General features: G+C 29.2%; 1 protein-coding gene across 1 annotated transcript in view; it reads left to right on the top strand.

The window, feature by feature from the left end:
• The first annotated feature begins 10,841 nt into the window (after positions 1-10,841).
• dock4b (dedicator of cytokinesis 4b) overlaps positions 10,842-24,535 on the top strand; it is a 79,414-nt gene continuing 65,720 nt past the window's right edge. Inside the window, exons 1-3 of the mRNA XM_073838501.1 lie at positions 10,842-11,035; positions 16,596-16,693; positions 22,266-22,349. Coding sequence (XP_073694602.1) covers positions 10,842-11,035; positions 16,596-16,693; positions 22,266-22,349 — 376 coding nt within the window. The remainder of the gene's footprint in view (positions 11,036-16,595; positions 16,694-22,265; positions 22,350-24,535) is intronic.

Here is a 24,535-nt window from a genome sequence, read left to right as displayed (position 1 = left end):
TTCCTTGTTGAGGATGATTGTTACTGTGATCCGTGTTGATCCTCAGAAGCGTTCTCCAGACGCTTGCACCTCTTGTCGACAGAGCGAGCGTGTAATGCCAGAACAAACAAATGCTGATGGGGCGTTCAGTAGCGGCGGATCACGTTGCGATAACAGGACTAGCTGATGCGTGACTGATGATGCTTCATGTTTTCCCTTCTCTCTCCTCGCCGTTGCTCACGGATGGGTAAACAGCAGCACGCGGCTGTCTGATCATCACTCTGGAACCAGTTAAAATATACAGATAACACAAATTACAGCTGCCAGCCAGCCAACCACAAAACACTCACGCTGCCTTCCTTCCTCCCTCACAGGAGTTTATGTGTCACTGACCACACTTATCTTTGTCACAATACAAAAATCACAAGTCTACATCCTTTGCCATCAGGTTTTGTAACTTTGGAAGTAGTGATTGCTAAGTATTACTAATATTCATTTTACGATTAATGCAATTGTACTTCGAGTAAGGGATTTGGACCATAGGTATTACACCTTGGCTGGTTTTTGAGATGAATGCTATTACTTATGGCTGATGCCGATGTCATTAAAAAATGAATGATTTTGTTTTTAAACATTAAGTGTCCAATATTTGATATGCAGAGCTGAAATTGTTTATAAAAATTATTAATAATTTAAAATAAAATACCCTCAGTTGTGTTTATTTTATTCTATTTATAATATTATTATGTTTACAACAACAAAAACGTCATCTATAAACATCTAATAAATAATAATAATAATAATAATAATAATAGTAAATAATTATTATTGCTATTTATGGATTGTATTTCTTTTGCAATCTGAATTGTCACAAATTTATTTTCATATTTGTTTTGGGCTGTCTAACCATAAGTTGTATATTTAGAAACGTTACATTTAAATGTTTTCATGAGGCACTTGTCATAAATGCAGCACTCAAATTTGGGCATTTTATTAATTAAATTAATGTATTTTTTATTTCATTTTTCATTTTGTTTTATTTTTCAATTTTTTGTATTTTATTTATGATTTATTGTTAAATTTTTTGTTGTTTTTGTTGAGATTTATTAGATTACATCAAAAATTTATTTTATTTTATTTTTATTTTATTTTATTTTATTTTATTTTATTTTATTTTATTTTATTTTATTTTATTTTATTTTATTTTATTTTATTTTATCCAAGACTAATTTTATTTTATTTTATCCAAGACTAATTTTATTTTATTTTATCCAAGACTAATTTTATTTTATTTTATCCAAGACTAATTTTATTTTATTTTCAGAAAAGACTATTCATGACTAATTTTATGACTAATTATTTTTGTACAGGACTGGTTTTGTTTTGTTTAATCCAGGACTTTATTTTATTTTTCAGGGGGAAAAAATCAGGACTTATTTTTATTTTATTTTTAGTTTTTTATTTTGCTCTATTTTATCTATGAATTTATTTTATTTTATTTTATTATTTTTGTTAAGGACTATTTTATTTTTTTGTATTTTATTTTATTTTTTAGTTTAGTTTAGTTTATTTATCATTTTTTTTATTTAATTGCTTATTTTACCGTTTTTACCATATTTAGATTTTTATTTGTATTGTTTTTTTATTTACATTTTTTTTTAGGTCTAATTATTCTAGTTTCGTTTATTCAAAGGTCAATTTAATAGAAAAAATGATAGTTTTTTTTTTTATTTAATTTTGTTTGTATTTTTAAATTTCTTTTATTTGAATTTTTTATTTATTCAAAAGTCAGTTTACCTGTTATTATAATATATATATATATATATATATATATATATATTTGCTTTATTGATATCTTAAATCTTGTGGCTTGTTGTGCTATTAATTTACCATCTATTTTCTTAAAATAATGTAAACATTTGCATGCATTACGTTGACTGTTCTGCATGTGCAAGTCCATTGCCCTGTTTATTTTTCCAGTGCTGTTCATGTTGACGTTGCCCTGACCTGTAAGTGGGGCAGCTGTCCGGACAGTAATTGGCAGTGTTGCAGTCCAAACACATGCTGCCCGTCAGCCTCCACAACACCACACTGCCTCTGCGGTCTGTTGCTGGACATATGGACGGCCGATCGCGTCACATGACTGAAGAGTTCACCTGTTACAGCCGTGTTCCACACCAGCAGCTTCCAGCCTGAACCATGCGTACCACTAACAAGTGCTTTTTGGTTTGGCCTGACCTTGTTAGCTAGTCTTCTTTCATTGTTGGACAGCACGGACGCATGTTTTGAAGAGTAATCGCAGATTCGTACATTTTGGAGGCGTATTGCACTGATGATACACGCTCCAGTGGGTCTGGAGGCCTCTGCTGTGAAGACTTAGTGCTGTGGTCCACCATCTGGACCATAGATGGAGAGAGACAGACATGTCCACATGCTGTTCAGCGCTGTCTCACTCTACTTGGTCTCTTGCCTTTGGTGTCTCGCTGCTCTGTGAAGCGAGCCGTGTGTGTTTGTGTGCTCAGGTGTGTGTGTTTGTGAAGCGAATCTGCTCATACCATTTATTTTCTCTTTCTCTCCACCTTTTAGTTATTGTGACAGTACTCTAAAGCTGGTTTGATGTATAGCCTGTCAATCATTTGTGTGAGCAGTTTGATTGGTTGAATCAGTTCTGGGTTTGAGGGAGATACAGGCGTTACAATTACAATGTCATTATTGGATTGTGTTCAAATGCTTTACTTTTGTTTTGTACACCACTCAACATTAATACTTGTCATTTATGTATTTTTGGTGATCGGATTCAGATCACAGTCTCGTAGCACATTTAATACAAGGCACATTACTTTTAACCTTCGCTTTTCAAATGCTTAAATAGTCCAGGACTATTTATTTTATGTTATTTTATTTTATTTTTTTCTAGGACATATATTTTTTTTTATTTTTATTTTTTTTATTCATTACATATTTTATTTTATATATATTTATTTTATTTTATTTTATTTTTTACAGGACTAATTTTATTTTGTTTTATCGAGGAATTATTTTATTTAGTTTTTATCCAGGACTATTTATTTTATTTTATACAGGACTAATCTGTTTTGTCCAGGACTTTTTGTTTTGTTTTGTTTTGTTTTGTTTTATTATATTTTATTTTGTTTTATTATATTTTATTCAAAAGTCAATTTGACAAGTGTTAAAAGTAAAAATATTTGTCAGTGGGATTGTCTATTTATATTCAGTTTAATTTTTTAAAAAACTAAAATGTTATTTAATTTATTTATTTATTTATTTTTAACCAGGATTATTTTATTTTATTCAAAAGTCAATTTGACAAGTGTTTAAAAAACATTTGTAAATGAGATTTTTATTTGTTTATTTCTATTTATTTTTTAGCCAATTAAAATTTCATTTTATTTATTATTAGTCCTTTTTATTTTATTGATTGCTTATGTATTTTTATAGAATTTTCATTTATAATTTATTTATATTATTCATATGCAATTTATTCATTTATCAAAATTCATTTGTTTATATTCATTAGTGAGATTGTCTGTTTCTATTTCGTTTATTTATTTAGCCAATTATTTCATATTATTTTATTTTTTATTTTCCAGGATTTTATTTGATTTTATTTATGATTTTATTTTTCATTTTAATTAGTTTATTTCGTTTTCTCATTTATTTTGTCTATATATAGCCAATTATTTCATATTATTTTATTTTTTATTTTCCAGGATTTTATTTGATTTTATTTATGATTTTTTTTTTTCATTTTAATTAGTTTATTTCGTTTTCTCATTTATTTTATGTCTATATATAGCCAATTATTTCATATTATTTTATTTTTTATTTTCCAGGATTTTATTTGATTTTATTTATGATTTTTTTTTTCATTTTAATTAGTTTATTTTGTTTTCTCATTTATTTTATGTTATTCTTTTTTTTAATTATTTTTTTATTTATTATAAGCTTATTTATTTTTATACTATTTTTGTTTATATTTTGTTATTTTTATTGTATTTATATTATTCATATTCATTGATTTATTATTTATAAATCATTTACTTATATTCATTTAGATTCATTATTCAAGGACCTGAAGTGTTGATAGAATATAGTGATAATAAAGTTTCATTATACAGCTCTAATGTTTTGTCACTTCATTGATTTTATTTCATACTGTTTTATCAGCGATAACTGTATGTCATTTCTCCTGATGGACATTCATTAGTTCTTCGGCCCTCTGGGTGGAGAGCGTGTGTGTCGCTAATGGAGATGTTTGTAATAATAGCGGTGAGCAGATGTGATGATGAAGATGGTGATGATAATGACTGTGTATGACAATGATGAGATGGATTTCTTCCTCTGTATGTGTGTGTGTGTTAACAGCTCAAGGCAGTGTGGGGGATTTAATGACGTTTGTGTGTGTGTGTGTGTGTGTGTGTGTGTGTGTGTGAGAGAGAGAGAGACGGGGACGACTGATGCGGTCTGTGTTCTCTTTCACATCTCCGTTTGGGTGCGGCCGGCGCTCATAGATGAATGTGTGTTAAACAAGGTCACCGCAGCGGTGGAAATGTTTCTGGTCCTGGTAAAACATTTACTACGCCAGAAAGACTGGTTTGACCAACACTGAGGGCCACATGAAAGGCCAATGTATAAAAGCAATTCATGAAACACAGCTTGATTGATTTAAACCTTTACTCTCAGCCTTCCCTTGGTAAACAAGCCTCAAAAAGCTGTTGTGTGCTGCACAAAGCCAGTAAACACTAGAAAGGTCATGTGATTGTCAATTCTGTCCATATGAAAGCCAGTTTGTGGCCTCTGGAGTGTCCTGGTCCTGAGGCGAGGGACTTGACTCTGGAGTGTGATGGTAAAACCCTCCCTAAAAGTTTGAGGTTGATGTTACTTGCTTTTGGTGGATTAGACTCAAATTCTCAGTATTTTAGTTTAGTTTAGTTTAGTTTAAATTATTGTTTTATTATTTTATTTTAAATTATTATATTTTTTTTATTTTAAATTATTTTATTTTTTTATTTTAAATTATTTATTTATTTTTAATTAAAACAATACTTTTATTTTATTCTCATTTTATTTAGTTTTATAAATATTGCTAAAATATTTTATGAATGTTAATTAAATTATTATAAAAAATCTACAGCAACAGCAATAGTTATATTTCATTTTATTGTTCTATTTGATTTTTAATTTATTTTTATACATTTTGATACAATTATTATAAATATTGATAAATATTCCTTTTAAAATCCACAAGAACAATAATTCTATTTTATTCCATTGTATTTCAGTCTAATTTTATTTTATTTAGATAAATATTCATTTTTTTAATTTTCTAATTATAGTCTTTGTTTATAAATATTGCTAAAAATATTTTATTTATTTTATTAATATTAATTAAATTATTATAAAAAATCTGCAGCAACAGCAATAATTCTATTTCTATTCTGTTTGATTCTAATTAAATTAAATTAAATTAATTTTTATAAATTTTGATAAAATTGTTATAAATATTGATAAATATTCCCTTTGAAATCTACAATAACAACAGCAAATCTTATTATAGTATTAACATTTGATTATATTGTTTTGCATTTTATTTATCTATTTATTTTTATTGATTTTCCTTTTGAATTTTGCTGTAGGGAAAAAATGAATTTGTACCGATAAAAATAAGTATCCAAAATTAATTACTTATTAATTATAATGAATAAAATAAAAATAAACTAAATTAATTAAATAATCATGATAGTAATAATAAATATTATTATTAATAATAATGTAATTTTTGATAAATATTCCTTTTGAAATATGCTGTAGAAAAATATTTAAATGGATGAAAAAATACATACCAATAATAATAATAATAATAATAATAATAATAGTATATTTTTTTAATATAAATAATAGTTTGTTTGACAATTTGTTTCCTGCAAGTAATAAGATCCATTTAATTAATTGATGAGAATAAAATATTAATGAAAAGAAGTATTAATTGTTATGGGTTTGACGCTTCAGGAAGTAGTTTGAATATTGCAGTGTTTATCTGTTTGGCAAGTCTTAATTTAACATCTCTCACAATCCAATATCTGTCAAGATGAAGAGGAAGTGGTTTAGTGAGTTGCTTACTGTCTGCTCCTCAGGTTCTGGTGACATGGCTTCAAAAAAATCAGTGATAAATGTGTATTTTCAGATCTGAGGACATCAGAGTTACATACGGCCAGATCTCTCTTATGAGAAAGAGGCCAAGTATCAGAAGGTTATTGAGGAAAACAGAAGAATAGAGAAGCGAAACCGTTTGCTCCTCAAATGACGGAACCATACAAAGAAAAATGGCTGGAGTGGTTGGTAATTTGAGCTCTCTGTCAAGAACACAGTGACTAAACATCACGAGAAAAACACACATAACAGTGACAGAAGAGTCTGGATCGACTATAGCGAATTTAGATATGAATGAAGGAAACTCCAGTGTGAAATCAGGATGAATTATCCAGCAGTGCTTTTCCAGTTTATTTTATTTTTCTATGCGCTAATTATATTATATTATATTTTATTTTGTTTTATTTGACTTTTAGTTTTATTTTGAATATATTTTATTGTATTTTACTCCTTTTTTATGTTTTTATTTTATTTTATTTTTACTATTTCTTTTTCTCTTAATTTTACCCTTTTAATGTTTTTATTTAATATTATGTTTGTATTTTTATTTTTTAATCTTTTTTATTTTTGATTATTACATTTTTTTTTTACATTACTCCTTTAATTTTATTTCTTTTTCTGTTTTCTTTTTCCATTTCTTTTAACGTATTTATTTAATATTTAATTTATGTACTTCTATTATTTTACTCTTTTATAAACTTTTTATATTACTCTTATTTTTTTTTTTTCTTTTTTGTTTATTTTTATGTATTTTAATATTTTACTCCTTTTATTTTTTTATTTGCTTATTAAATTTTTATATTACTCTTTTTAATATTTTTTACTACTTATTCTCTTTTTCATTTATTTTAACACTGTTTCTTAATATTTATTTTTTCCATTTCATTTACGTTTTATTTTTATTTGCTTTTTATTTTATTGTTAGTATTTATTCATTTTACTTTTATTATTTTATTTTATTTATTTTATGTATTTTATCTATTATTTTACTCTTATTAAATTTTTATATTACTCTTATTTTATTATTTTTAAACTTATTTCTTACTTTTTTTATTTTGTTTCTTTTTTATTTTTTACTATTTCTATTTTCTTTTCTTTTTCTTTCATTACATTTTTATATTTTTTTTTATTCTTTTTTTAAATTATTTTTTACTATTTCTTATTTTCTTGTTCATTTACTTTAACTCTGTTTCTGTTTTCATTCTATTTTTATTTTCACTCTTTTTCAAATTTCAAACTTTTTCATTTCAATGACAGAGGAGTCTCGATAGGCTATAGTGAATTTAGATATGAATCAAGGAAACTCCAGTGTGAAATCAGGATGAATTATCCAGCAGTGCTTTTCCAGCTCTAAGCATTTAAAAGCTTTAATCTAACATTACAGAAACGGATCGCATCGCAATCCCTCCACAAACACACACACATGCAGGGTCGAAAGAAGCAGAGATTACGGCAGTGAATGAGGTGAAGTGGGCAGCTTAACAAGTCTGACCTATATTCCCATTTAATCAGAGTCCTGTATGATTTACTCTGGCCTGCAGAGACAGGTTTTTTTTTTTTCATTTTTATTCTATTAGACCCAAATTACATTTTTTTTCTTTCGCATGTCAATGTCAATTTCTTTATTTTACCATTATATTTTTATGTAATATTTTATGTTTTTTTTTTATTTTTTATTTTACTGTTTTACTTTATTAATTTTTACATTAAATTACTTCTTTCATTTCATTTACCCATTAATTTCATTTTTATTTGATTATTTGATGATTTCATTTACTCAGTCATTTCATTTCATTTTTATTTTATTTGTATTTATTTTAATATTATAATTTAATTTAACTCTTTTTTTAAATTATTTTAATGTTTATTATTTTATTTTTGATTTTGATATTACTTGAGATATTTGATTTTTTTATCATTTTTATTATTTATTTTTACTTGTTTATTTTTTACCTTTTTATTTTTACTTTTTTATTTTATTTATTTTTTACTATTAATTCTTTCATTTACTCATTATTTTATTTTATCTTTATTTATTATCATTTGCTCATTTTATTTACTCGTTTGTTTCATTTCATTTTATTTCATTTTTTTTGTTTATTTTTATTTTACTCTTGTTTCATTCCTATAATTTTTATTACTTATTATAATACCTTATTTTTTAATCGTTTTACTATTTTATTTATTTTTATTTGATTATTTGATATTTATTTTACACTTATTTTATTTTAATTTGTGTTTTTTAATTTAAGTTTTTTTTAACTATTTCTTTTTCATTTACTCATTTCATTTTATTTTTGTCTACTTAATCTAATTTATTTTATTCATTTTTATTTTTTTATTTTTATTTTATATAATCATTTTTATTACATTTATTTATTTATTTTTTACTGTTTCTTTTTCATTTCATTAGCTCATTTATCTCATTTTTATATTTACTTTTCTATAATAATTGCATTGTAATTGTTATTAATATATTTAATTTTATTTTATATATTTAGAATTAAGTATTTTGTAATATTTTAGTATAATCATAGCTACACATTTGGCATTTATTGACTCATTTTGTCCTTTTCAAGCTGCATTTCACATTCGTAATGATGCTGAAATTGTTGTGTCATGCCTATATTGGACGACGTCTGATGCTCTCGATGCTCTTCAGATGTCTGTGATTTGAGAGACTTGACGCATTCACACACAATACACCGCTCATCTCAAGAGGAGACGCTGTGATTATTCTCTTTGTGAGACACCAAATGATATTTCTCTGACCTTTAGATATCTGAAATACTGATAACAGGCAATTCTCAGCCAGCGGCTGCTCGCCAATAGCTTCATTTATTTCTGATAAACTGCCAGAGCAAATCTATTCTTTCAGGGCAGTAAATGACACAAGCACAATGTGCAGAGAGCTCTGTGTGGGCTCTGTTGAGTGAAGGCGCAGCCCACAATGGTGCCCAAATAAACCAAACGCCTGCTGGAGAACTGAGAAGTGTGAATGTCTCAGGAGGACTGTGACTCAGATTATTGTTAATGCCAAAAGAGAGAGAGAGAGTGTGTGCATCTGTTGTCTGGATGCTGTGAAGCAGTACCTGAGATTCTGGCAGACCGGAAAACTCTGCTGAGAGTTGTTAAAGTTTTATTTTATTTTACTCTGTTTAATTTTTAATATTTTTATTTTAATATATTTAATTGCATTTTATTCTTTTTACTTTATTATATTTTGTATTTTTACCATTTCTTTTTCATTTCTTTTTATTTTACTTTACCCTTTTATTTTTTTTAATATTGTAATTTTGTTACGTTTATTGTAATTTTATTATTTTACTTTTTTATTGTACTTGATTTTATTTTTATTCTTTTTTTATTTGTAATTGCTTTTTTATTTGCTATTTTTGTCTTTTCTTTTTCATTTCATTTTCTTTTGATTATTATACTCTGTTATTATTTATTTACTTATTTTATTATTTCTTAATTTCGTTTTATAATATACTTTTTTGACTATTTATTTTTCTTTATTTTCTATTAATTTTAGTTTTATTTTACTCTTATTTATGCATTTTTATTGTTTTTTTATTTGATTATTTTTTTTATTTTACTGTTATTTTTATAATTAAAAAAATATATACTTTTTTTATGTATTATTTATTATTATTATTATTTTTTTACTATTTCTTTTTTCTTTTCCTTTTTTACTGTTATTATTTAACTTTTTTATTTCTTAATTTAATTTTATTATTTTTATTCCATTTACCCCAAATTATCTTTTTTTACTGTTTCTTTTTCTTTATTTCCTTTTTCCATTTCATTTTCTTTTTATTTTACTTCAAATTTTTCATGTAATATTTTATGTAATTGTTATGTTACTCTTATTTTATTTTATTTTTATTTGATCAAATGAATTTCTTTTACTTAATTTGATTAAATTCTTTATCTGACAGTTTTTTTTAATTTGTATTGTTCTATTTATTATTTTACTTTTATTTTCAAAATATATTTTTATTTGATTAATTGATTTTTTTTTACTCTTATTTCTTTAATTAAATTTTTATTTTATAATTCTTTATTTTAATTTTTTCTGTTGCTCCTTATTTATTTTTATTATTTATTTATTTATTTATTTTACTTCATTTTTATTTATTATTTGATGTACTTTTATCATTTTATTTGATTTGACTTTTCTTTTATTATTTTTTCTTTATTTTATTTGTATTTTACCTTTCTAATTTCTCATTTAATGTTTTATGTTCTTTATTTTTTTTGTTGTATTTTATTGATTTTTTGTTTTTAAATTAGTTTCTCTTTTATTATTTCTAAAGTTCATTTTATTGTTTTTATTATATTAGCCCCAAATTATCTGCTTACTTATTCAGTTAGAATTTTTTAATTAAGATTAATTAACATTTTATTCCAGTAAAATATTTACCATTCCCTTATCCCGACCACCCTACCCCATCTGCTCACCTTCTCGTATCCATATCAGATATTTCTGTTTTTAATTTCCGCCTCTTGTAGTTTTCAATTAACCTCACGCCTTGAGATCCGTGGCGAACCGAGGGGTTAAATGCATTCGGCTGTCAGCGTCCAGGCTGAGGAATGTCTAAACGAGCTCATTAATTAACAGGCCTGCTCTCCCTTCAGTGGCATTCACATCAGCATCAGCGGCGTCTTCCTCTTGGGCAGCTGCGGTAATGAATGATTTCCACAGTGACCGCTCCTTTGGCACAAACGCATCCAGAGCCGTGCCAAACAACCCCAGCTCCTGTTATGAAGCGCAGCTGAATCGGCGGTCTGTCGGACTGCTGCCCGTAGATTCAGAGTCTTACATCAGAGCCAGAGCCTGTGTTCGTCTGTGGTTGAGGCTCAAAGTGTTGAGATGGCTGTGGTGGCATTCTCTGCATTGCTCTGGAAGGAAAAAAAGATTGTGATTTTGCATGTGGAAGTTTGATAGTAACTTTCTAATCATGCTAACAACATGCTAGAAACAAGCTAGTAACTTGTTAATCATGCTGCCGACATGCTAGTAACATTCTAACATGCTAATCATGCTAGAAACATGCTAATAACATGTTAATCATGCTAGTAGCATGCTAGTAACATTCTAACATGCTGATCATGCTAGAAACATGCTAACAACATGTTAATCATGCTAGTAGCATGCTAGTAACATGCTATCAACATGTTAATCATGCTAGTAGCATGCTAGTAACATGCTAATCATGCTAGAAACATGCTATCAACATGTTAATCATGCTAGTAACATGCTACAAAAATGCTAATCATGTTACGAACAAGTCAGTAACTTGTTAATCATGCTAGAAACCTGCTAGTAACATGTTAATTATGTTAGAAACAAGTTAATCATGCTAGAAACATGTTAACAACATGTTAATCATGCAAGTAACATGTTAACAACATGTTAATCATGCAAGTAACATGCTACAAATATGCTAATCATGTTACGAACAAGTCTTATCATGCTAGAAACCTGCTAGTAACATGTTAATTATGTTGGAAATAGGCTAATCATGCTAGAAACATGCTAACATGTTAATCATGCTAGTAACATGCTACAAAAATGCTAATCATGTTACGAACAAGTCAATAACTTGTTAATCATGCTAGAAACCTGCTAGTAACATTTTAATTATGTTAGAAACAGGCTAATCATGCTAGAAACATGCTAACATGTTAATAATGCTACCAACATGCTAGTAACATTCTAACATGCTAATCATGCTAGAAACATGCTAACAACATGTTAATCATGCAAGTAACATGCTACAAATATGCTAATCATGTTACAAACAAGTCAGTAACTTGTTAATCATGCTAGAAACATGCTAATCATGCTAGAAACATGCTAACATGTTAATCATGCTAGTAACATGGTACAAAAAATGCTAATCATGTTACGAACAAGTCAGTAACTTGCAAAACTTGAATGCCGAAATTTCAAGAGGGGTGTGTCTGCAGTGGTGCTTGCAGTGATGATGAGAGCAGAGACAGACAGATGCAGATTTCAGTGAGTGAAAAACAATGGCTTTACGTTGGTGTTTTGTCACAATATTTTAAAGATATGTATTTTCCATGTACTGTATTTTTATAAATATTTCTGTTTTAAACCATGGAGGTGAGCCAATGGATATCACACAAGTAATGTGAAAACTGTGCAATATGTTAAAGTGAAAGTAAAAACTGACAGTGCTTTCAGCATCTGATGTGCATTCTCTCAGAGACAATGAGAGACGATTATACTTCATATGCTGATATTAATTTAGTCCCCTAATATTTTTCTTGTGCCCTGAACATGGTGGGAAAAAATAAAAAGAAACGTATTTTGTGTAAGGTTTGTTTTTGAAAGTCTTAAATAAAGCTCTTAATTTTCATTGATGACTGCAGTGTTATTACGGGGTTATGAAAGTCATAATTATGATTTCAGGTGGTCTTAAATGTGGGGACTGAAAGACAAGAATTGCGATGAAACTTCAAAAGGCTATCCATTGTATAAAAATGAGCGCTGCACGTTTCCAACTCATTTGCTGCGCTGCTTCGTATACCATTCTGATAGCGCCTCCTGCTGGAAGAGAAACACGTAGAGTTGTAAATGTGAACTGATGGATCCACAAGATAATGTGTTATAAAAATTTAAACAATTAAACAATTTAAACAAAGTCAGTAAAATATATGTATATGTTATTTAAGTAATATAATACTTGATTGATAATAATTGTTTAAATTAATATAATTGATTTATACTTTGAAACTTTAATATTAATTCATGCAATTGCAATGCCTTGATTTTAGTAAAATTAGTACACAGTCATAGCCATAAATGCAATTGTACTAATAATTGGCATAATTCTTTCGGTGTTTCGGTTTTCGGCCTTGGTTTCCTCTTTTTCGGTTTCGGCCAAGAAGTTTCATTTCGGTGCATCCCTACTATCTATCTACAGGGGTTGGACAATGAAACTGAAACACCTGGTTTTAGACCACAGTTAGTATGGTGTTGGGCCTCCTTTTTTTGGCCAATAGAGCATTTCGTCTTTGGAATTGTCATATACAAGTCCTGCACAGCTGCCAAAGGCATTTTGAGCCATTCTCCTCTTGCAGATCAGGGGTCAGGTCACTATATGATTCTGGTGTAGGAAAATGTTATCTGACTCGCTCCTCCAAAACACCCCAAAGTGGCACAATAATATTCAGATCTGGTGACTATGCATGCCATGGGAGATGTCCAACTTCACTTTTCTTGTTCATCAGACCACTCTGTCACCTGTCTTGCTGTGTGTACTGGTGCATTATCATCCTGATACATGGCACCACCTTCAGAGTACAATGTCTGAACCATTGGGTGCACATAGTCAACGTTCACACCTGTTCTTACTGGTGGAATGTGCAATCAGTGAAGATTGGCCACCAGGCTGCAAAAATATAGCCATGAAACCTCCAACATTATATTGGCCAGTGTTTCAGTTTCATTGTCCAACCCCACAGAGTGGTCTTATGAACAAGAAAAGTGAAGTTGGACATCTCCCATGGCCTGCATAGTCTCCAGATCTGAATATTATTGTGCCACTTTGGGGTGTTTTGGAGAAGCGAGTCAGATGACATTTTCCTACACCAGTATCATGTAGTGACCTGACCCCTGATCTGCAAGAGGAGAATGGCTCAAAATGCCTTTGGCAACTGTGCAGGACTTGTAAATGACAATTCCAAAGACGAAATGCTCTATTGGCCAAAAAAAGGAGGCCCAACACCATACTAACTGTGGTCTAAAACCAGGTGTTTCAGTTTCATTGTCCAACCCCTGTATCTATCTATCTGTCTATCTGTCTATCTGTCTATCTGTCTATCTGTCTATCTGTCTATCTATCTGTCTATCTATCTATCTATCTATCTATCTATCTATCTATCTATCTATCTATCTATCTATCTATCTATCTATCTATCTATCTATCTATCTATCTATCTATCTATCTATCTATCTATCTATCTATCTATCTATCTATCTATCTATCTATCTGTCTGTCTATCTGTCTGTCTGTCTGTCTGTCTGTCTGTCTACATTAACAGTAAACTTTCTTTTTTTTGCTTTCTCAAGCCAACTTCAAAGTTTGTCTTGACAAACTTTTTTAGTTGCACATCGTTGGTCTCTCAAGTCTTGGAGTGTATCGAATGTAATGTCCTGCTGGTATCACAGGCAGTGATTACATGCCCTAAATGGTGTTAAAACGCTTTTACTTGTACTAAATGCTTTCGCACACCCCCTCGCCTAATTGTTTAGCAACTTCTTGATCCACCCGACAAACACAATATTCCCAGTTTCTGCATTATTTATTGGGTCTGCGCTGCTGGATGTTCAATGTGTGGATCTAAATATTGTGTTAATAATTCAGTCTCGTTTTGGCAACGTGGTCGTGGACAACGCAGAAGTCTGCGTACATTTACATATTAATGTGGCGATGAATAATTAATGAATCTGGAGGTTGATTAGCTGTCAGGTTCATGGTCGGATCACAAATCAGTATGGGGTGAGCTCTCTTTAAGTGTGGTTAAAAGCATATTAGGAGAGCCTTTTGAACCCATTTTGAAGTAGCAGCGTGTTAATACGTGCCATTTTTATATTGTTAAATATAGTAGTACACATTAGTACATATTGTATGTTAGTATATAGTAAATGCTATATATATTAAATATTTAGAATATATGTTGTTTACAATTAATATTAAGTTACATATTTTTGTTAATTAAATTAAATATATTTGTTTATACATTAACCAAATTATTATTATTATTATTATTATTATTATTATTATTGTTGTTGTTATTAAATTATATATTATAGTGACTAAAATTACTAAATTATATATTCTAGTAGTATTCAAATCATTTGAATTTATAAAAAATAAGTACCTATAATAATAATAATAATAATAATAATAATAATAATAACAACAGTAATATTACAATTTTGAATAATAATAATTTTTCTGTAAAAAAAATAAAAATAAAAAAGATATAATGAAGTACACATTTAACAATATAAAAGAATTTATATAATATAGTTTAGTAATAATGTATATTATATTTTTAATGTTTTATTTTTATTATAATTTATGTAATTTGATAATATTATTAATAATAATAATGTATTATTATTATTATTATTATTATTATTATTACAAATTACAATTATTAATTACAGTTAATAAAATGTACAATTAAAGACAATTCATTGGACATATTTGTATAGTTTGGTTTATGTAAATATTATTAATATTATTATTAAAATGTACAATTAAAGAAATTACATATTTATAAATAAATATATAAATATAGTGTTAAATATAGTAGTATACATTAGTACATATTGTATGTTAGTATGTAGTAAATACTATATATATTAAATATTTAGAATATATGTCATTTACAATTAATATTAAGTTACATATTTTTGTTAATTAAATTAAATATATTTGTTTATACATTAAACAAATTATTATTGTTGTTGTTGTTGTTGTTGTTGTTGTTATTAAATTATATATTATAGTGATTAAAATTACTAAATTATATATTCTAGTAGTATTCAAATCATTTTAATTGATAAAATAAGTACCTATAATAATAATAATAATAATAATAATAGCAGTAATATTACAATTTTGAAGAATAATAATTTTTCTGTAAAAAAATAAAAATAAATAAAAAATATGTAGCTTATTATTATTATTATTAATATTATTATTAAAATTTACAATGAAAGACAATTACATATTTATAAATAAATATATTTAAAAAATAAATGTGAAAATGTGTATAGTTTTGTTTATACAAATAATAATAATAATAGAATATAATATTATTATTATTATTATTATTATTATTATTATTATTATTACAAGTCACATATTTGTAAATAAATGTAATATATTTGAAATATAAATAGTAGTTTTACCCAAGTAGTAGCAGTAATAATAATAATAGTAATAATAATAGAATATATTATTATTATTATTATTATTATTATTATTATCAGTATTATTTTTTATTATTAATTCAACTTATTAAAATGTAAAATTAAGGACAATTCATATTTTTAAATAATTAATATTTTAATTTACTTAATTAAAATAAATTATAAAAAAAGTAAATATTAAAAATAAAAAAAAATACAAACAATACACAATAGAAAAGTTTTGTTTATACAAACAACAACAACAACAACAATGATATTAAGTATTATTTTATTATTATTATAATTATTGTTGTTGTTGTTGTTATGCTATAATATAATTGCAACAGTTTTCGTGTATATTTTTCAGCATTATATTGTCCACCATACTGTCTGGCAGTGTTGTTGTAAACTAGTTTGATTACTTTGAGCAATTAAACTCCACACAGCAAATCTTTAGCGCTGTGTTTCTGTTTCCTGGATGGCTCAGGCACAAACACATGTCTCTTGGCCAGATCTTGAGCGGTGCGGGTGAAGCCATCATCCTGAGCTCTGTGTCGTGCTGTAAGGAGCTTAGACAACCTGACTGTAGCATCACACTCTCAAACCAAAACCAGATCTGCAGCGGTTAATCCACACAAGCACAGTCTTGTGTTGAGTTCTCTATTTCGATATCTGTGCCCAGCCAAAGAGATGAGGCTCGCTGTCTCAGGTCTGTGTCAGCCCAGCGGGATTATGTGAAGCGAGAGCGTGGCGCCCTGCTGAGGCTTGGACTGTGTGTTTGTTTCTCTGCCACTTTCCCACAATGCACATGCCATCAGAGTTGCTTTGACTTTGCTGCATACTTATGCAACACTTTTAGGCGTCATCTCCATCAACAGTATGCAAGATTATGAAACATTGCAAGATAGCTTTTTAGGACAAAATCAATGCATATATCATTTTCTGATGAGACAGTCCCAGAATGCTTTTAAAAAGAATGATAAATTATTATTATAAGTTATATATATATTTTATAATAAATATTTTCTATTTAATGTTTTACTTTTTATTTTAATTTAATTTAAAAAAAAAAAAAATAGTTTTACTCTATTATTAAATTGTATTTTGTTTTATATTTTATTTTAAATGTAATTAATTTATTTATTTTATTTTATTTTATTTTATTTATTTAGGCATAATCTCCATCAACAGTATGCAAGATTATGCAATATTATAAGATATCTTTTTAGGACAAAATCAAATTTGTCATTTTCTGATAAGACTAGGTCCTAGAATGCTTTAAAAAATTATTATTTTTTATTAATTATTATTTAAAGTTTAACCATTTTTATATTAAGTAATAATGCTTTTGTTTTATTTCATTTTACTTTATTATTATAAATTATATACATTTTTATATTACATAATAGATTTATTTACATTTTTATTTAATTACATTTTTTATTTTATATAATTTTGTTTTGTTTTATTATATTTTAGATTTTGTTTTATTTTATTATAAGTTGTACAAAATTTTATATTAAATAAAAATGCAAGTTTTATATTTTTTATTATTATAAATTATATAACATTTTTATATTACATAAGTGCATTTATTAAATTTTATTATAAAAATTTTACATTTTATTAAATATATTTATTTTATTTTATTTTTTAATTTAATTTAATTAGTTTTCTTTTGTTTTATATTTATTTTTTATTTTATATTTTATTTGTAAATTATTATTTCATTTAATTTAGCTTTTATTTTATTTTGTTTCGTTTAATTTTGTTATTACTGTATAAACAATTTATATGAAATAAAAATGGATATATTTTATTTAATATTTTATTTTTTAATTTTTAATTTTAATTTCATTTTATTAATATACATTATAACATTTTATATTATTTTTATTTTTATTTTATATTTATTTTATTTTTAATTAATTAATTTTATTTATTTATTTATTTATTCATTTATTATTTAATTTTAATTTAATTTATTTTAATTTTATTAGATTTTTATTAGCGTATCCAGGAGCTTTGGCATTATGTATCAAACCAGCTGAAGAGAGATGGAGCGTCACGGTCTGTTTCATCTTCAGTGTAGTATAACTTCCAGTTCCCCATGATTAGTAGTGTGCAAACATATTCAGAGATGATTCGTTCTGTTAGTTACAGATGGTTTAGACATGATTACAGATGATTCTCCAGACTCTATGGGCTAGAGTCCCAAACACAGATTACGCCTAGTGCTAAAAAGGATTTTCACTGCAGAATTACTGATGAGATTGTAATTTTAGTTCAGATTCAGGGTTAATCTGTGTCTGGGAATCATACATATGGAATTAGTTGTGAAATATTACAGTTGTTCTTGTTTTTGAAAGCGAATTGTGTCTACATACATTTTTGGTTCACTTTGGTTGAGTTTTTGAAAATGTAATTATGACATTGAATTTTTATACTGGTAGTTCAAGAGGTCATCTCCCTCTCTTTCTGGCTCTTTATCTTTCCTCAGGTAATTAAAAACCACAAAAAGCATTTTTCGGTCACTGAACACTTTTGAGTCTCTCTGGCGGCTCTTTGGCGACACTCCGACTCTGTTAACAGCTGCCGTACGGTTAGCCGGGAAGGATTTGAGCTCTGTCAAGGACTCCTCATCCAGGCTGAATAATTTAATGTGCTGCTGCCGAAAACCTGTATAATTAATTCATCGGACCTACTTTGTTATTTTGGCTTCTGAATTTTAAAGTCAAATTGCACCGATAGGATGCAGCTGCATGCAAAATTCAGGGACGTGAAACTTGGGTTGGGAGGCTTTTTGGGTGAACAGAAATGGGTTTGTAATCAGATGAGTGTCTTGAGGAGATGCACTGAACTCAAGGATGGTTTGAAGTTGTCATGTTGTGAATATATTCTGTTAGATCCAGGTTTTACCATTTTAGTGGTTCAGTTCAGTATATTTACAATTGAATGATAAAACATTAATGTGCTGCCTGCATGTGCAAAAAGTGTTTCTACAATGCATAAGTCTTCTTTAGTGGTTGCTAGTGTAGTCTGGGTGGTTGTTAGGTGTAAGGGTGGGAATTTTGAGAAATTTAGTTTCTGATTGCACTTTTACTAGGATTTAAGTTTGCTTTGGTCATGTTGTATGTTTTTGATTCTTTGAAAAAGAGCCAACTTATAGGAGTCATTTGTTTGAGAATCAGTTGGCATGCACTGGCGCGCTGTACATTCACTGATTCACTACAAAGAACCATGTCATCCAACTCATGATTCCTTTGGCAGTTCGATTAAACTGGTCATGTTGAATGTGTTAGATCCATTAAAAAGAAACAACTCACTCAAAAGAACCAATTTTCTGAATTGACTCATTTGAGTCATTCTTTTTAGAATCGGTTGAAATACACTGGTCACACTATGGTTTTGATTCACTAAAAAAGAACCAATTTAACCAATTTTACCATTTGTTTGAGAATCAGTTGGCATACACTGGCGCACTGTACATTTTTGATTCACTACAAAGAACCATGTCATCCAATTCATGATTCCTTTGGCAGTTCGATTAAACTGGTCATGTTGAGTGTGTTAGATTCGTTAAAGAAACAACTCGCTCAAAAGAGCCAATTTTTTTGGGAATCACTTGGATTACACTGATTGCATTTTGTTTTTGATTCACTGATCTGAATCGACTCATTTGAGTCAGTATTTTTACACTATGGTTTTGATGAACTAAAAAGAACCAATTTAACCAATTTTACCATTTGTTTGAGAATCAGTTGGCATACACTGGTTACATTGTAAGTTTTTGATTCACTAAAAAGAACCAAGTCAGCTAACATAAGACTCATTAAATTCCTTTTAGCAGTTAGATTAAACTGATCATGTTGAATGTCAGATTCATTAAAAAGAAATGACTCACTAAAAAGGACAAAGTCATTTTTTAAGGGGAACAATTTGGACTGCACTGAACTTACTTTGTTTTTGATTCACTGATCTGAATCGAGTCATTCTTTTTGGCATCGATTAGAATATACTAGTCACGCTGTATGTTTTTGATTCACTACAAAGAACCAAGTCATTCAACTCATAAGACTTATTCATTTAGCAGTTATAGCACTGGTCATGTTGACTGTTTTAGATTCGCTAAAAAGAACTGATTCGCCTAAAAGAACCAAGTCATTTTTTGGGAATCACTTTGACTCACTAATCAGAATTGACTCACTGGAGTCAATTCAGTTGGAATACACCGGTTGCACTGTGTGTTTTTGATCCACTAAAACAAATCCACTCATAGGAGTCATTCATTTAAGGAATTGTTTTGACTATACTGATGGCGCTTTATGTAAGTGATTCACCAAACAGAATTAACTCATTGGAGTCATTCTTGTTTGAATCGGTTTTAAAACAGTGGTTGCACTGTATGTTTCTGATTCACTAAAATGAATGTACTCATAAGAGTCATTCATTTAGGAATCATTTGGACTGTACTGATGACACTTATGTAAGTGATTCACTAAACAGAATCAACTCATTGGAGCCATTCTTGTTTTAATCGGTTGGAAAAAATGGTCGCACTGTATGTTTTTAATCCACTAAAACAAATCTACTCATAGGAGTTGTTCGTTAATGAATTGTTTGGACTATATTGATGGCACTTCATGTAAGTGATTCACTAAACAGAATCAACTCATGAGAGTCATTTTTTTTTTTTAAATCTGTTGGAATACACTGGTTGCACTGTATGTCTTTGATCCACTAAAATGAATCAACTCATAGGAGTTGTTTGTTAATGAATCGTTTGGACTAAAATGATGGCACTTCATGCAAGTGATTCACTAAACAGAATCAACTTATGAGAGTCATTCTTATTGGAATCGGTTGAAATACACTGGTTGCACTGTATGTCTTTGATCCACTAAAATGAATCAACTCATACAAGTCATTCGTTCATGAATTGTTTAGATTATACTGATGGCACTTTATGTATGTGATTCACTAAGAAGAATCGACTCATTGGAATCGGTTGGAATACACTGGTTGCATTGTATGTTCTTGATTTCCCTTAAAAGAATCGAGTCGTACAAGTCAATCATTTGGGATCAGTAAGACTTTACTGATTGCACTTTGTTTTTGATTTAACCAAAAAGAATCGGCTCATAGGAGTCATTAATTTGGACTATACTGATTGTGCTTAGTTTTTTGATTCTCTAAGAACACCTGATTCTGAAGAATAATTTGTTTGGGATTGTTCTAGTGTTTCTGTGTGTTTTGTGCATCTTATAATGATTCTGTCATCTTTTAAAATCGCATAACACACATACGCATACACAGAATTTCTCAATTAGGTCAGAGCCTCTCTGTGTGGGTATCCCAGATTGGCTGGTGAAAACCCATAAAAGCGTAAAATCCACTGCAGAAATCATTTCTGCTTTGTGATCTCAGGCAGGTGAGCTAACCTGATTTAACACACCTATCCCATAATCCCCTCTGAGTGGAGTGGGCAATGATGACATCATTATAATAGATATGAGAGCTTTCACAGTGTTTGTTTTTGTGAGCAGTGCTGATTACACAAGACACGTCCTTTTTCTCTCTCTTTTTTGACGTTTTCCCAGTGCTCATAGTCTCCATATTCTTAATTTCTTTTCTACTCCTTGACTTTTCTTGGCTCAGACAGCCTTGACTTCAAAGTCTCTTAGCGTACGTGTTCATCAAAGCGAGTCTCCTCAGGTGAGCCTCTCCATCGAACGCTTAAGCAAGAGAGGCACGCCACTTTTATTAAACCTTTCCACAGCGCTGAACTTCAGAGCAAATCTGGCAACCCTGCCCTCATGAGCTTAAGCTGAGGTCACACCAGGCTTTGAGCATTTGAAATTACTTCAGAACGCTGCAAACCAGGCGGCTTTTACATTTGTGCACTGTTTGAATTCAGCCAAAAGGTCGATCTTTGACGTTTACATCTTCTATGAGTCAAATGTCTTTGCACTATGCAAATTTGCAGCATAAGTGTGTATGAATGGAAGGGAATGGATTTTTTGTTGTTAATATCAGCATTTTTGAGTTTAAAGTTGTATCTGTTAATATTAGTTAATGCACTATGCACTAGTTTTAGTTTAATAACCATGGCAAACGCTGAGTTATTGATAATTGATTGTCTTTTTTTGTGTTGCAGTGCTGGCCAGTTTTCGAGGAACGGTGCAGCATGGCTTGCCTCTGGAGATCGGTGATACGGTGCAGATCCTGGAGAAATGTGAAGGTAAAAACCCTTTTTTACATGCATTTCAATAGTATAAGCCCCTTTTTTTGTGTTTAAACCAGTTGGGACCAGCTGAGATTTCTAAGTGGTCTGTTACTTACACAAGCTTACAACTTGATCAGCATGAAAGTGCTGAAAACATACAGTATACTGATAATCAGTGATAGTTTTAACTAGTCATTTAAGCAGTCCAGCTGATTTAAACAGTTTTAGCTGGTGTTGGCTTTTTCATGTCAGCAGGGTTACTTGAGTGTAATGTTGCCAGATTGGTCCGGGAGCTTCTCTTCTGAAAAGACCAGCAGTTGGTCACCAGCATATGTTGTTTTGGATAATGATGTGCATGTTTGTTCCCACCAGGCGTCTTAACCAGCAGGACTTCCTTTTTCATTCAGCTTTAGCAGGAAGTCCATGCAGATTAAACAGCTTCATTCATTGATGTAGGACTGCACCATTATTTTGATATTCAGCTGAGCTAACGAAGCATGTTTGTTAATTGAAATAAAGCTGAAATAAAATAAAAGTATTGGATGAAAAATTAGAAATCTTGGCTTGACAACAAACTGTTGATGTAGAAGCACTAACATTGAACGCTAAAACTAGAAATAAAAACTATAACTGAAATAAAGATCAATTAATGACAAGCACACAACACAATTAAAATAACTACAATTTCTAAAAAAAAAGAAGCTACAATTTAAAGTGAAAGCCAAATATTAAAAATGGAAGCAAACTCAGAAAGACAATAAAAATGTCAATTATTAATATATTCTTATTAATCTATAATATAAATATTACTGAAATAATAGTAATACTAAAATAGCACTGCAATGTAAATATCTAATTAAAATACTTTTTACTGGTCTTTCACCGGTTAAGTTGATTAAAACAGCTGTTCCCAATGAATCAGGGTAATTAGGGTGCTTTAGAACAGCTTGGACTATTTGGAATGGTATAGAACTTTGGATTTTCCCTTAGACTGTGACAGTTTGCAAAGGGTATGAATAATTTTGGACATGCCACTTTTTGTTCAAATGTAAATAAAAGCTGAAAAATATTTACATTTACTTATACATCGTCTTATTATCTTTTGGGAGAAGCCTGTGTCATTTCTGGTCAAAAAATGACCAGGTTGAATAAAAGTAACTTTAAGTCAGAATTTGGAGATACAGAAAATGTATATGTATGTATATAAATAAATGCAGCCTTAATAAGCAGAATAGACCCCCTTTTCTAAAAAAACATTACAAGATCTAAAACTTATGAAGCGGTAATTAGCGGTAAACCATCTATAACCAGTCTAATTAAACCAGAGTGAAAACTCATTCTGATCTAAGAGGGTCTTTTCAGCAAGGCTGGCTTGATTTGATAAACTGCTGACACAGAGACACCTGTACCACCGCTCATTCTTCAAGCAAGCGGCAGGATTTGAAACCAACCTTTTTTTGTGACCCGCACTCGACTCCTTCGTTTCCTGTTTCCACCCTTTGAAGACACACTCTTTTGTTCTCTGGGTGCACGCGCTTCCTGTTTTTTTGAGTAAAAGAGTCGCTTTCGGTTGGAGAACACTAGAAACGCTGTGAAGGAGAACACAAATCTTACACAGTAGATATGAAACTACATAATCATTAGTTCCTGACTGACTGACGAAGGGTCATGTTTCTATATTCGACTGCTGTTATTACACCATTTACCGTCCAGAGGCCCCCTGTTTTTCACACCTTCCAAATGTCATTTTCTGCTTTTGGGTAGAAAGCACAATTTGTGGGTTGATTTGCATTGGGCAGTAGGTTCATCAGTGATGGAGATGTTCACATCTGTGGTAGTGCTGAGTCAAAGTGATCCTGAGGTTGACAGTATCTTGTTGGTCGAACCATTCCTTGTGTCAAACGAAACCAAGTTTGTTTAGTTGGACAATGTGTAAGATTGAGACTGATAGAGTGGGTGTCAGTTGAGTAATTGCAATGAAATATCCCACTTTAACCCTTAAATGCATGAATGTTTCACCAATCATTATTACATATTCAGCTTTTTAGCAACGCAGACCTATATATCCAGCACGGATGGATCTCTAACTTCCGCAATAGCAAAAAATTTTCTTGATACTTTAAGAACAATTACAGAAGAATAAAATAAAGCATATTTTATTACCATTTGAAACTTTGAAGCATCTGGCTCATATTCGCCAT

The sequence above is a fragment of the Garra rufa genome, chromosome 4 (genome assembly GCF_049309525.1).
Source record: "Garra rufa chromosome 4, GarRuf1.0, whole genome shotgun sequence".
In the NCBI taxonomy this organism is placed as follows: domain Eukaryota; kingdom Metazoa; phylum Chordata; class Actinopteri; order Cypriniformes; family Cyprinidae; genus Garra; species Garra rufa.
Note: the sequence above shows the minus strand (reverse complement) of the source record. Positions and strands in the feature narration are given on the sequence as shown.